Below are 12,452 nucleotides of genomic sequence, written 5' to 3'. Positions count from 1 at the left end.
TTTAAAATAATCATAGCATTATTAAAACATTCCAGTTTTCCGCAAAAGCCAGTCACCATACTAAAAAAATATTGAGTGAATCGGAGAAAGTTTCTAAACAGAATTCGTATATGCCATTACTAGTAGATTTAACACAGTTTTGGAGTTATATCAGTATTTGATTTCTTATGTGAAAAAGATTTGGGACAGCCCAATGTACGACACTGTTGTCAATTATTGGTCAATTTACCTTATTATATATTTACCTATAAATTATTTTAAACACACAAACATTCCTTTCGTTCCATTTACCATTCGAAGTCTATTTTATTTACCAGTCAGTCTCGTCAGGGTCAGGCATCGAATTAGCGACGTAAATGTACACGGGGTCACATTAGACTAAATCGGTCTTCGAGATAAGTGACATGCATTTACATTGACAATAGAAGGTGAACTACATGAGTGACAGTACTCTACGCTAATACATTCTGTTTGTTTTTCTTATATCGTCTGTTTAAAGGTAAAACCACATAAGTGACATTTTCCACGAAAAGTCTTTAATTTATATAGCTATGGAAAGAAAATCAGTATCTTTCTGCACGTGAAACTAAATAACAAAAAAGCTACAAACGTAATAAGAGTTTTATCTGTAGAGAGATCGCGAATTTCTTATAACTGGTACATAATTTGGAGATTTTTTTGTGGAAAATGTCACTTATGTGGTTTTACCTTTAAACAGACGATATTATGAATACTTTAAATATTTAAAACTACTTTTTTTAATTTAATATTAATTTGATATTACATTTAATATAATATATTTTATTAGATTTTAGTCTAATAAGACCGAAATTTATTTTAAGTTAAATATTGCGGTGCCCTGCAGAGAGTTACAAGATTGTACTTGATATTATTTTTAAGAACTTTTATATACGTTGGTCTATTTCACTTTCAAATAATCTCAGTAGAGAGTACTAAAAAACCGACCTCAAAAGTTAGTGGAATTACATTTATTTGCTAAGCTTCATTGCATTCGATTACGGGAAAGCGCGCGAAACCGTCTTCATCCCCCAGTTTTCCAACTTTAGAGGAATATTTTCTTCAAATTTAAATATTTAAATGTGTTCCACTAAAAAAGTGGTTCCACTACTGAGGTTTCCAACAGAAATAGAATCATCAAAATCGGTTCACAAGTCATCACGTAACATATATTCGAATTGAGAACGTTTTAGTCGGTTAAAATAATCGGCTGTACTTAACGTTTGTGCCGCAGTTGCTAATTTACAAAAAAAAGCACTCAAGAACAACCTTTTGCTTTTAATTAAACCGTCCAATCAATCAATAACTCCCATCCTTACAGAACTTGATAAACAACTATAGTTATGAAACGGTTGAGAGGTTCGGTCATATGATGCATCGTTTGGCAAAAACATTGAAACCGGTCAAGCCCTGTTTTGGGCTGGCTGGGTTTCGCTCCATTGCCCCGGGGTGCTACTAAAGAGTTACCTTAATTAGCAGGCAAGTAATCGGATTTATAATGTCGTGTTTTTTACGCAAGAACTTCCATGTAGATATGACGTCACACGTACAACTTACCCTTCATAATGGAAATGGACTGCAGAACCTGATCGTAAACTTCGATCGAATTTGATAAAGAATGACTACGACGTTACAAATTTCACTCGTTTGCAATTTGTTGTAGGAAACGTGCATTTGATTTGTACAGTGTTTTTTTTACACTGTAACTTTTAAGTTTATTGAATGTCACGATATTGAACCACTATGATATTCAATTAGTTTTGTGAAATTACTCCACTAGTTTGTTATTTTTATTAATATAAAGATTGAACATTTAGAAAAAAAAACCTTCGATTTGCTGAATTCGAACCAACGTCTTCCATAAAACCGTGCCAAACCCAATGCCAACTAAGCCACGGAACAGAATTTTTCTATGTGCTTACTGCCAATCTTTGTTTTTGGTTTTTAACGACTTTTCGCCGTAACGCCATCTGTGAGAAAGCTATTTCTTTACTCAGCCAGGTACCTTTACAACTACCAGCAGCTGACTAGAGATATCGCTTTAATAATTGTAATTTTTAAGTACCACCATTATATTCAATTATTTTTGTGAAATTACTCCACTAGTTTGTTATAGTTATTAATATAAAGATCGAACACTTAGAAAAAATGCCTTCGATTTGGCTGAATTCGAACCAACGTTTTCCAGCAAACCGTACCTGACCCTACGCCAACTAAGCCACGCAACGAACTAGCGGACCTTATGAATGTTTCTATGTGCTTGTTGCTGATTATTTTGGTTTTTAACGACTTTTCGCCATAGCGCCATCTGTAAGAAATCACTCAGCCAGGTACCTTTACAGCTACCAGCAGCTGATTACAATACTGAAATGTATTGTAAAGCACCTACATAATTTACTTTCATATGACTGAAATGTGGAAGTCGTTCGATCGGCCTAGACGACGTTGTGCAAAATTTGCACGCACGAGTTGAAGATTTGTACAAAACCCAATGCTTATTTGTACGTACCCAAGTAAATACTACGAATTATCAAACTATACACGAGAAGGTACTACAAAGAAAAAAGAAAGAAGAAAGAAAACTGTTTATTACACAAGGACGGACACGCATATAAACAAAACAACAAAGGAACAATAGTAAATTATTACTATTGTTCCTTTGTTGTTTTGTTTATATGCGTATAATAACAATAAAAATTCAAAATTAATCTTTTAGGCCCTGGGAGAGGCAAGAGTCTAAAATAAATAATGATGATAATAATAATTTAAAAAAATTATGCAGTACCTAATTCACCGTCACTAGTACGAGTAAACAACATTTTTTCACCAAAATTGTAAGATACGTAACTTCGTGATGAAGGTCACCTGTCGAATTAAGAAATCGCTTTAAGCCGGTCGGAAAAAAACGACATGTTCATGTAATATGAGCGGAAAATAGTTGAGCTTATCACTTCCGCTCGTTTTGATCGACTCTCAAAGACTTCTTCTTCCGCTCGGACCGCCGCCGATGCGAAACGCGCAGTGTTTTTTTAAGCCAAGTGACAGTCGTGCGCCTGACGGTAGGCGAAACGCCTAATAATAGCCTAGGTACATAGGAGGTATATATGCAGTGCCCGCTTTACATACGGTGCAGGGTATGTGACGCCTTCAAGAACCTGTGTCGCTCGCGACGCGGAGGTAAACATCATTTATAATTGCACCATTTGCTCCCAAATTTCCGATCATTGAAGGGAATATAAGTGTAAGTCATTGACTTACAATTATATGGACGTCGGGCCCGCGCTAAAAAGTGTCCGAACTTATAGGGCGTTAAAATCGTATACAGAGCGTCATTCACGCTTTAGTCTTCGTTTGTTCGACTGACAGCGAAGCAAGCAAAATTAGACAGTACTGCGATGACATTACAATTTAAATTCAACGTTTTAGCTTTTTCATATTCCTTTACATGTCACTACGTTTAAATAGGTTGACTTGGGACATTTTTTTCGTGATTTTTGTATTAGACCCGTCGTCCATTTATTTGTAAGTCAATGGTGTAAGTATTCTGTTTTGTCCGCGTGCTTACTAGAGGGCGCCATATTGATTGCACTCGCTCCCTGCATTGGCTAGCGCCGACGAACGGACAACAATACTACAATTATATTTTTCAATCGAATATGCGTCATTCTATTACTTTCGTAAGTAGATGACATACGTAAACACTTGAGAACAAGTAAATAAGCGTAATAGAAATGTGCACAAAAACATTGTCAAGAAGCAATAGAAATATTAAATACCTGCTTCGCGTCTGCATTCTTACTCATTACAATACTTCCATTCAAGTATGTACGTATCTAGTTATCAATAGCTTGTAGTATATAAGGTGAGCATTACATATCTACTACATGTTTAAGGCATGAGATAATATTATAATATCAATGCTTAGGCGTACATACACAGTGAAGGTGCTAGCACATGTAGCGCCCGGATGCAATCAATACTCTGGCACCCTCTAATAGGCACGCGATCAAAATGGAATATTTACAGTTATATTTTGCCCAGTTATCGGAAATTCGGTTACAAATGGTACAATAATAAATGGTATTGGGAAGCAATAGCCCCTTTACCCCGGTTCCGCCGCTAGCAGTGCAGGCTCTTCGGAGGCGTCGCGCACGGCACTATAGGCGCCCCCTTAAACTGATTTAAAGAAAATAATCACGTAAACATCTAGTATATTATACTTCCGTCTGCTAACTAACACGGCTATGTGTTGAAAACATTTTTTAAGATAGCATTTAGGATATTGAATTAGTTTAATGATATTTTATTTACGCATCATTAGGGTAAGTTCCGATATGTCGGACTCGTTAACTTTAACTGTTTCTAAGTAGAGATTTTGAGATAAGTATAAGCTAAGTAAGGCCGCATTTTCATTAATAAACGGCAGTATAATGAAAGTATCGCATTCAAATATAGCGCTATAAATTCTATGTATTCCATACGATAGGGTATCTAGAAAAATACATACAAACAGTGTACCTAATATTTAGTATATTGGGCGTTTATTGTGGGGTAATTTCGACCGCACGGTCTTATAAAAAGTAATACTGTATTTGTTAATCGCAAACGCATTTCAGCGTTACGCAGAAAGTCGGATGCTCCATATCCTAAGCGAATATAACATACTTGTATGAAATATATTTATCTTAATTTACATGATAAGTACAAAAATGAAAGATTACTGCACCTTTCAATGAATAAAGACGTTAAACGGGGTCAGGAGAAGTTCACCTTGTCTGGGTTATACCGAAAACTGCCTTGGCTTTCGTGCCAATGTCTCCACGAATCTCATAAATCATTTTATTAATAACGTACATTATGTCTTCACTCATTTGGATAAAAATGCCAGGTGCCTTATAACGATATTTTTAATTGATAATTTAGAAGCATATCCAATTAAAAATAATTTTTAGCAATACTCGTATTTTTTTTATTGTTTTAAGCTACACCCAATTTACGCACATTATGCAAACCTGATTAGAGTGCATGTTTTAGTAGAACTGATATGAATATACATATTTTTATTTTTAAGTCGATAATGAATACCAAGAATTAAATATAGTGAATAAATAAAGAAGATCAAATGAGCAGCTGTTAGGAGACCAAGGAGCTGGCTACCGTCTAACCGTCAGGAGTGGAGGAGGCTACACCAACAAGAGCTTGGCTCTTAAATAGGATGATGATGATGAAGTCGATACTATCGTTTGGCTTTTAGACCTTTTCTTACCAGAACAAACTTATATAATCTTTTACGCCGTTTCTTCCATGAAGTAACGTATATAAACTGTTACGCCTTTTCGTCCCTGTACTACGGTTACGTAATCTTTTATGCCTTTTCTTTCTTGAAGTAACTTATACAAACTTTTACGCCTTTTCGTTCATGAAATAACATATATAAACTATTACGCCTTTTCTTCCCAGAAGTAACTCACATAAACATTGACGCCTTTTTTCCTTCGAGGAACTTACCAATAAGATAAACTTTTACGGCTCTTCATCCCAGAAGTAACTTATATAAACTTTACACCTTTTATTCCTTGAAATATCGTAAAATACTAAGTACAACGTTATGATAGTATAATGATAACCAGTTTGTGTCTCGTTTTATATAGATTTCTTTTTTACGAGCGTTCTTATCTGTTATGCAAGTTTATGTAAGAGCAAGTAGGCTCGCAGGTACTCATTGCATGTACGTCAGAAACCATTCTTATGTAGATTTCAAATTCGTAAAGACGTATGTAAAATTAAGAAACAATAACCAGTAAATAAACATTCTATATTATACTCAAATGTAATTGAAATATAGCTCTTGGCAAAAAGACAAAGCCCGTATATTATAATGTCTGTCCGTAGTTAACATTGTGGCTTACATTACACGGTATGATTTCTTTTCATTTTCCTGAAAATATTTCAGAACCCTTACACGCTCAATAGTCAAAGGTTATCTGGTCAGCGGCAGGTGACACCTTCATCTCGATTACTTGTGGTGTTACCATTGTACCTCACTTTTTTCCGACAAACTACACTCACTGTATCAACACGTGAAACTAAAGAACCATTTTTGTTTCTATTATTATTCTTGTAACCATTGAATTCTACGCACTGAGTTATTTCAATACGTCTTCTTAAAATAATTACAGGTTTCTTACTACGAAGAAACCTGCAATTCACTAAATAGTTACATACAGGTTTCCATTTTGTGTTAAAAATATGTCCGACAGATCCCTCCAAAACTAGCCAATTTTGTTAGATCGCTTGAGTGAAAAACTAGAATAGAAGACCTTATAGATTCTACGCAATAGGGTGTTAGTTTCTTTAAGAACCGAAATCTTTGTGAAGGACATCATTATGGACTACGTCTTTAAAGTCTAAACTGCAACTAATCGGCAATATATAATAGTTTCAGCAAACGAATTACAACCGGTTTTCATGCACATCCTGTCCAATGTTTCAGGATCTCGACTGGTTTCAATTATAAATTCCATCCGAGACCCCTTGACATAATTATACACATAACAGATATCTACTTACGTCTCTGAACTGCACAGTGCCGGCCTCTCCCAGCTCGGAGACGGAAGTGTACGCCGCCTCGGGCTGGATGAAGAGCTGGCACAGGGCCATCTCTTCGCTCCTAAACATCGCCCCCATCTTGGTATGAAGTTAATGCTTCTTTTTGTCTGAAAATAAGAAGAAAAATTTGGTGTTATAATGTGCAAATGGTAAGTCAGTAATTAGATGAGTACAAGTGCTTCCCGTTGAAGCCTAGTGGTCCACTGATGAACAATGGTTTCCGCAGTACCTGCTTAGAGTTCTTAGAGAGAGTTCTGTCTTACATAGAGTTCTGTCCCACTTTCACGTCTAGGAATTACACACATGTAGATTCTTTACAATTCTGGTAAACCTAGTCAAAAGTTCAAGCCAATCAAACAAACAAACGCACACAATCATGGCCCCGCTATAGGGAAACTCTGTATCGCGTGTGCCATGGACACACACATAGACAACCACAAATTATACCCAAACTCACGAGAGAAATAAATGTAGGCCATATGAACATTTCTCTCGGTCCGGGAATCGAACTCAGGCCTTCTGCGTGGCAGTCCAGCATGATAACCGTTCGGCCGCGGAGGCAATTGGATCAAACTTCCATCCATAGGTATTTTTTATAGCATTAAGTTTATAGGTAAGTTTTATTTACATTCTAGTTTTACCGCCTAATTATGATATCTAGACCTTGTTACAAATATAAGTGCATAACCTACTATTAGCAACAAAATTATGCTTTAATAATTTAGATCAGTCTACATTTCAAGCTGAAAACGATTTCTACAATAAGCTGTGACGAAATCTCTTAAAAGACTATGTTCCACAACAAAGAGACATTTGAAAAGGAGGAATTAAAAATTAACCTTATATGTACGGTAAGAACAACTACCTATACGATATATGATATATTTAGTAGCAGTACAGCTCCTTGTGAAAGAGTTCGTCCAGTGTAGTACTGCCATCCCCGTCGTGCCACGAGTACGGCGCTGCGGATGACACCGCGCAGAACACCCTAGAGGTGTGTAGCCGGGAGCAGCGCCGCACTCTGACCGGGACTGCAGGACCTCTCGCTGCCGAGCGTGGTTGCCGCCATGCTCGATAGCGAGGAGTCCTGGGAGGCGGTGGCCTCCTTTTGCGCAGAGGTTATGTCGCAAAAGGAGGCCGCGGAGCGGGTACGCGAGGACGCGGCTGACGCGCACCCGCTTCGGCGCAGACGTACGGGGAGAAGGCGAAGGCAGTTCGCTGCTCGCCTGATCCCCTAGTGAGACCAGCGGGCTCTGGATAGGGACTCCGGAGCCTGCATTGCACGGCCTCACTCGTCTGGGCGGGTCGGAGGACAATCGACTCGCCCCTCCGTTGGCGCGGGAGCCCTGGCGCAAGCTAGGGCGGCCGGGCGGCGTCGTGGTGAATGTTCACTGATCCCACGGCGCCGACTCAACCGGCAAGAGGGAAACCCAGGGGGGTTTTAGTGGGGTACGCCCTCCAATCTGAAGGGAGAGTCCCCACATAACCCCTGAGTCTCGCTGGGCTCAGGGGTATCCATAAAGATTTCCCTCCCCGTCAAAAAAAAAGGGCAGTACTGCCACCTTACGTATTTCTGCCGCCAAGCAGTAATGTCAGTACTGTGCTCAGGTTTTGAAGGGTAAGGGTGCTGGTGAAATTACAGGCACATGGGACTTCCCCTTCAGATCTTTGTGATTTAAAGCTCTGAGTGGTACTGCAATTGTTAGGGACAGGCGTGTCGCTTACTACCAGACACACGGCTTATTCGTCCCGTCACTTGACGTTATAAAAAAAAGCAAATACGATCTCTACAGAGCCTATATCTATCTAGCATATAAGTAAAAAACCGACATCATTCACTTACTTCCCTGGGCAAATTCTTTCCAAGGAGATCTACTGCTCTTAAATTGCGGGAAATTTAATTTGAAATTTAGGTACCATGAGCTTTTTGGTCAAGCAAAACATCGCTAAAGCAATAACCAATTTATAATTAGCAATTTAATTTAATTAGCAGTTTACGAGTGTGTGAAGTTCCTAATCTGCTGGAGCGCGTGGAGACTACAACGTCCAAGTACATCGAATTGTGAGAGGAGGCCACACAACAAACTAAGGGTCGTATTCCAGAACTCTACTCAATGCTCAAGTCAGGATCTGAGTGTGATTTCAAGCACTGGAAATACGACTCTAATGGCAGGGACTTGAGTATGATTTCGAGTGCTTTAAACTATACTCAAATCCTGACTTGTGCATTGACTAGAGTTCTAGAATATGACCCTAACAATTATTATTATTATGCGCTTAATGCTGCCCACCATAGATACACAGTTCAAACAAAAATTAAAGGAGAAACTGTAACTGAAATATTGCTTCGACCAAAAATCCAACTCATGTCATGAAATTTATCATTAAATCATTGGGCCCATTTATAACTAGCCCTAACCATATTGTTATAATCAAAATACAATATCCAACAACCATGTAGTTAGATAATGTAACGATCAAAGGCGTAACGACTTCACGTAGCCATACGGCGGCCGATCCATTCTCAAAGCAAGTCTGATATTGTATTGACCTCGCCATATTCGACATCTGTAATGCAACTCACATTTGCAGTTAGAGAAACTCAAACTTAATGACTTTAACGCGTATCGATCGGCAGTAGGTCGACAATCGTCAACAAGTATAAATTTGCGGCAATATTGCACAGCAGTAAGTAGAAATATCAACGTTCCAACATGCATGATTAAATTATCACTTTCGTTTGGCGGCCATATAAATGGGGACAACTTTTATATGAAGTTAGCGGAGACGAGGTTACAGTGTTGTCGATAGTGAAACTTGTATGATCTTATGACGTCTGGTGACTCGTTGTGCTGACGACGATGTTTTTAATAGCAGTGGAGCTCCTTGTGAAAGAGTTCAAAATCAAAATAATCTTTATTTCATAGGTAAGCATTACTACTTACACTTGAAATCGTCACATTGGTTAAACTCTATCGCTCATTCATAAGGTAGATTCCCTTGAGAAGAATGAGCAATAAACTCTAGGGGCTACTCTTTGTAAATAACATTTGTACACATTTACAATGTATATTTTTTTTGTTTTCAAACATCTGCGATCGAGACTACTCCATGAACGCGTTTTTAAGTCTGAAAAAATCGTTAATTTCCAGTGTGTATAAAACCTTTATTTTGTTTATTAATAAGCATTTTAAGCACACTTTCCACAATAGTAATCATAAAAGTAATCGTATTTATTGTATATAATAATTTGTGATTTTTATTTCATTTTTGTTCACATTTTTTTGTCAATCTATGGATTTCTCGAGTTCTTAGGTTTTCGCGACTGTTACACATAGGAAATGAAACTATTTTTCCAGATTTAAATCGCGTACATTTGTTTTTTCAAACAATCCAAAATCTAAGGATTTGTCTGAACTTATTCCAGATATGATGTATGGGTATTTATTTTTAAAGGTTTACAAATAACTGGCAGAACTTACTGCACGGTTATTGTGTGTCGATATCATATAAAAGACTAATACTACTGTGTGTTATCAGCAGTGTAGCCATCTCAGCCAAAAAAAGTGTTTGCATGCGGAGATTATATCTAGCTAGAGAAACGAATTGAGATTCGTTTCTTTGTTGACCCTTTTTTTGTGAAAACGTTTTGCTTGTAATAAAAATAATATCTATCCATTGACTTACAATTATAATCTATCCCTTAAAAGCGATTGGTTCACAAGAACAATCAAGCTGCAGGTGGCCACAACTGTCCACCGTTGCCTGCACGCAAAAAACCCTTATAGTTTTGTTTTATGATACCATGTGACGAAACGCATAAGTCGTGTCGCTTAACACATGCCTGTCCGTAGCAGCTGCAGAGCCACCCAGAGACCTGAGGGCCACTACCGCTGCAGCCATCACCATGTAACCTAAGTTGACAAGTATCATGTGCTGGTAATTTCCTCAGCACCCATAGCGCATATGCGCACTGACCTCGATTCGTTTTCTTTTCGATTCCGAATCCCAGACCATACAAATCTAGAAAAGTCAGATCCACTTATGATGTCACTCGTGCACTTAGTCCACTCAATCCGTGAAAATACTATTATCGCTTGTGCACCTAGAGATAAAATGGTCCCTGTGACATTTCGGACCATCATTTCTCGGTTTCGGAACTGGGGGGCTACTCTCGATCTCCGTCCGACATCCGTCCGAAACAATTACTGTCAAATAAGTAATATTCGAAAAAATTAAAAGATGTATGTAGCTTCATTCGCATCACGCGTAGTAGACCCCCTGTTACGAATAGGACGAAGTGCGCAAACGTTCTTGCGCTTTAAAGCCGGAAAACTGTAATGCTCATTACTGCTTGGCGGCAGAAATAGGTAAGATGTTAATACTTTCCTGGACGAGCTCTTTCATAAGGAGCTCTACCGCTACCAAATAATATCTATATAGCTGCCCATAGTACATTAGCTAGATATCCTGCGGTACCTCCAGCCGCTTAGGTTATTGGGAACTGGAGAGACGTCGTTTATTCGGCGTCGGGAATTGAGCGTGCCTTACAGCTCCGCCACCAATGAGGAGATTTGGTAGTGGACTCAGAGTCGTCGGCTTACCGCTAGTGGTGCAATGAGCAACGAGGAGTGAGCTCCGGTACCTATCTGGAGTATAGGGAGAGTACTGTACGGCTCACCCGAGTCACTAAACTCTCGAAGAACGGGATGAAGTCAAGTGACAGAGGTCTGTGACAGCCCTGTGCACTGGCTGATCTGGGGTCAGAACCTGAACTTATAAGGTTCCTGGACGCGCACAGGTTATAGTGCGATTCTCGTATACTCTAAGGGTCAACAAGGAGAGTCACTATAATCAAAACTAATGTAGAAAGATATGGGGCTGCCCAGGCTCTGCCTCTCTGCCAGGCTGCCTAGGCTCCCTTGTACTATAAAAGGGAGCCTAGTTTTGGAGCTAGACACAACTTCATCCCGCTTCATCATCAACCCATTTATATGTCCCACGGCTGGCCACGGGTCTCCTTTCAAACGAGGGTTTAGACCATAGTCCGTTTTCCGAGGGTTGTGAACCTTCTTCAACGTGCAGGTTTCATCGCGATGTTTTCCTTCACCGAAAAGCTCACGATAAATTTCAAATAAAATTTCACACATAAATTCCGAGAAACTCAGAGGTGCGAGCCCGGATTCGAACCTACCACAAGCTACCACGGCTTAAAGTTATATTATTGTAGGTAAACTCAAAGTATTTATAAAACTTTTTTTACTAAAGCGCCACGCGTCTCAGAGATACACGGGGAAATAAAAAAGCATACATTTTTTAATATTAGATAAAAACACAGAGCTGCGTTTTAGAACGCTACATAACAAAATGTTTAGGGACACCGTGTCTCTAAAACTCATTGAAACATTAAAATGCAAATTAAGTATTATTTATATATTCTCTCAAAATGTTTAGCCGAACTTTTGAGGTCTTAATTCACGCTATACAGATGTTATAATATACGCACAGTAGCAACGTTATAAAATAGCGAAAAAACACATAAATCAAGGCCAATAGGGCATAATAAACAGGATGATTATGTTTATTATGTAATGAATAAAAAATCTTCGTAACGATTAGGTCCGGATTCAGTGAAGCAGGAATTAAACATTTCGCGGTCAGTCACAACTATACAAGGTCAACTTTTTATAACTAAACTCAGTGTACCGTTACTATACTTTTTTGTATTATTGAATTGGTACGGCCGATCTTTCTCCTAAAGGTGTAGCCACACAAATTATATTACGACTGCATGACAATTAAAAGTGGCAATCGGGAAAAAAGGT

At 38.5% G+C, this 12,452-nt stretch overlaps 1 protein-coding gene across 1 annotated transcript in view; it reads right to left on the bottom strand.

Moving 5' to 3' along the window:
- The window catches only part of LOC113231690 (V-type proton ATPase 116 kDa subunit a), a 50,711-nt gene that overhangs the window by 22,600 nt on the left and 15,659 nt on the right, over window positions 1–12,452 (bottom strand). Inside the window, exon 2 of the mRNA XM_026466153.1 lies at window positions 6,589–6,734. Within this exon, the coding sequence (XP_026321938.1) occupies window positions 6,589–6,705 (117 nt within the window). The 5' untranslated portion in view covers window positions 6,706–6,734. The remainder of the gene's footprint in view (window positions 1–6,588; window positions 6,735–12,452) is intronic.

Source organism: Hyposmocoma kahamanoa, unplaced genomic scaffold, assembly GCF_003589595.1.
Source record: "Hyposmocoma kahamanoa isolate Upper Pololo Valley unplaced genomic scaffold, ASM358959v1 66, whole genome shotgun sequence".
NCBI lineage: Eukaryota > Metazoa > Arthropoda > Insecta > Lepidoptera > Cosmopterigidae > Hyposmocoma > Hyposmocoma kahamanoa.
Note: the sequence above shows the minus strand (reverse complement) of the source record. Positions and strands in the feature narration are given on the sequence as shown.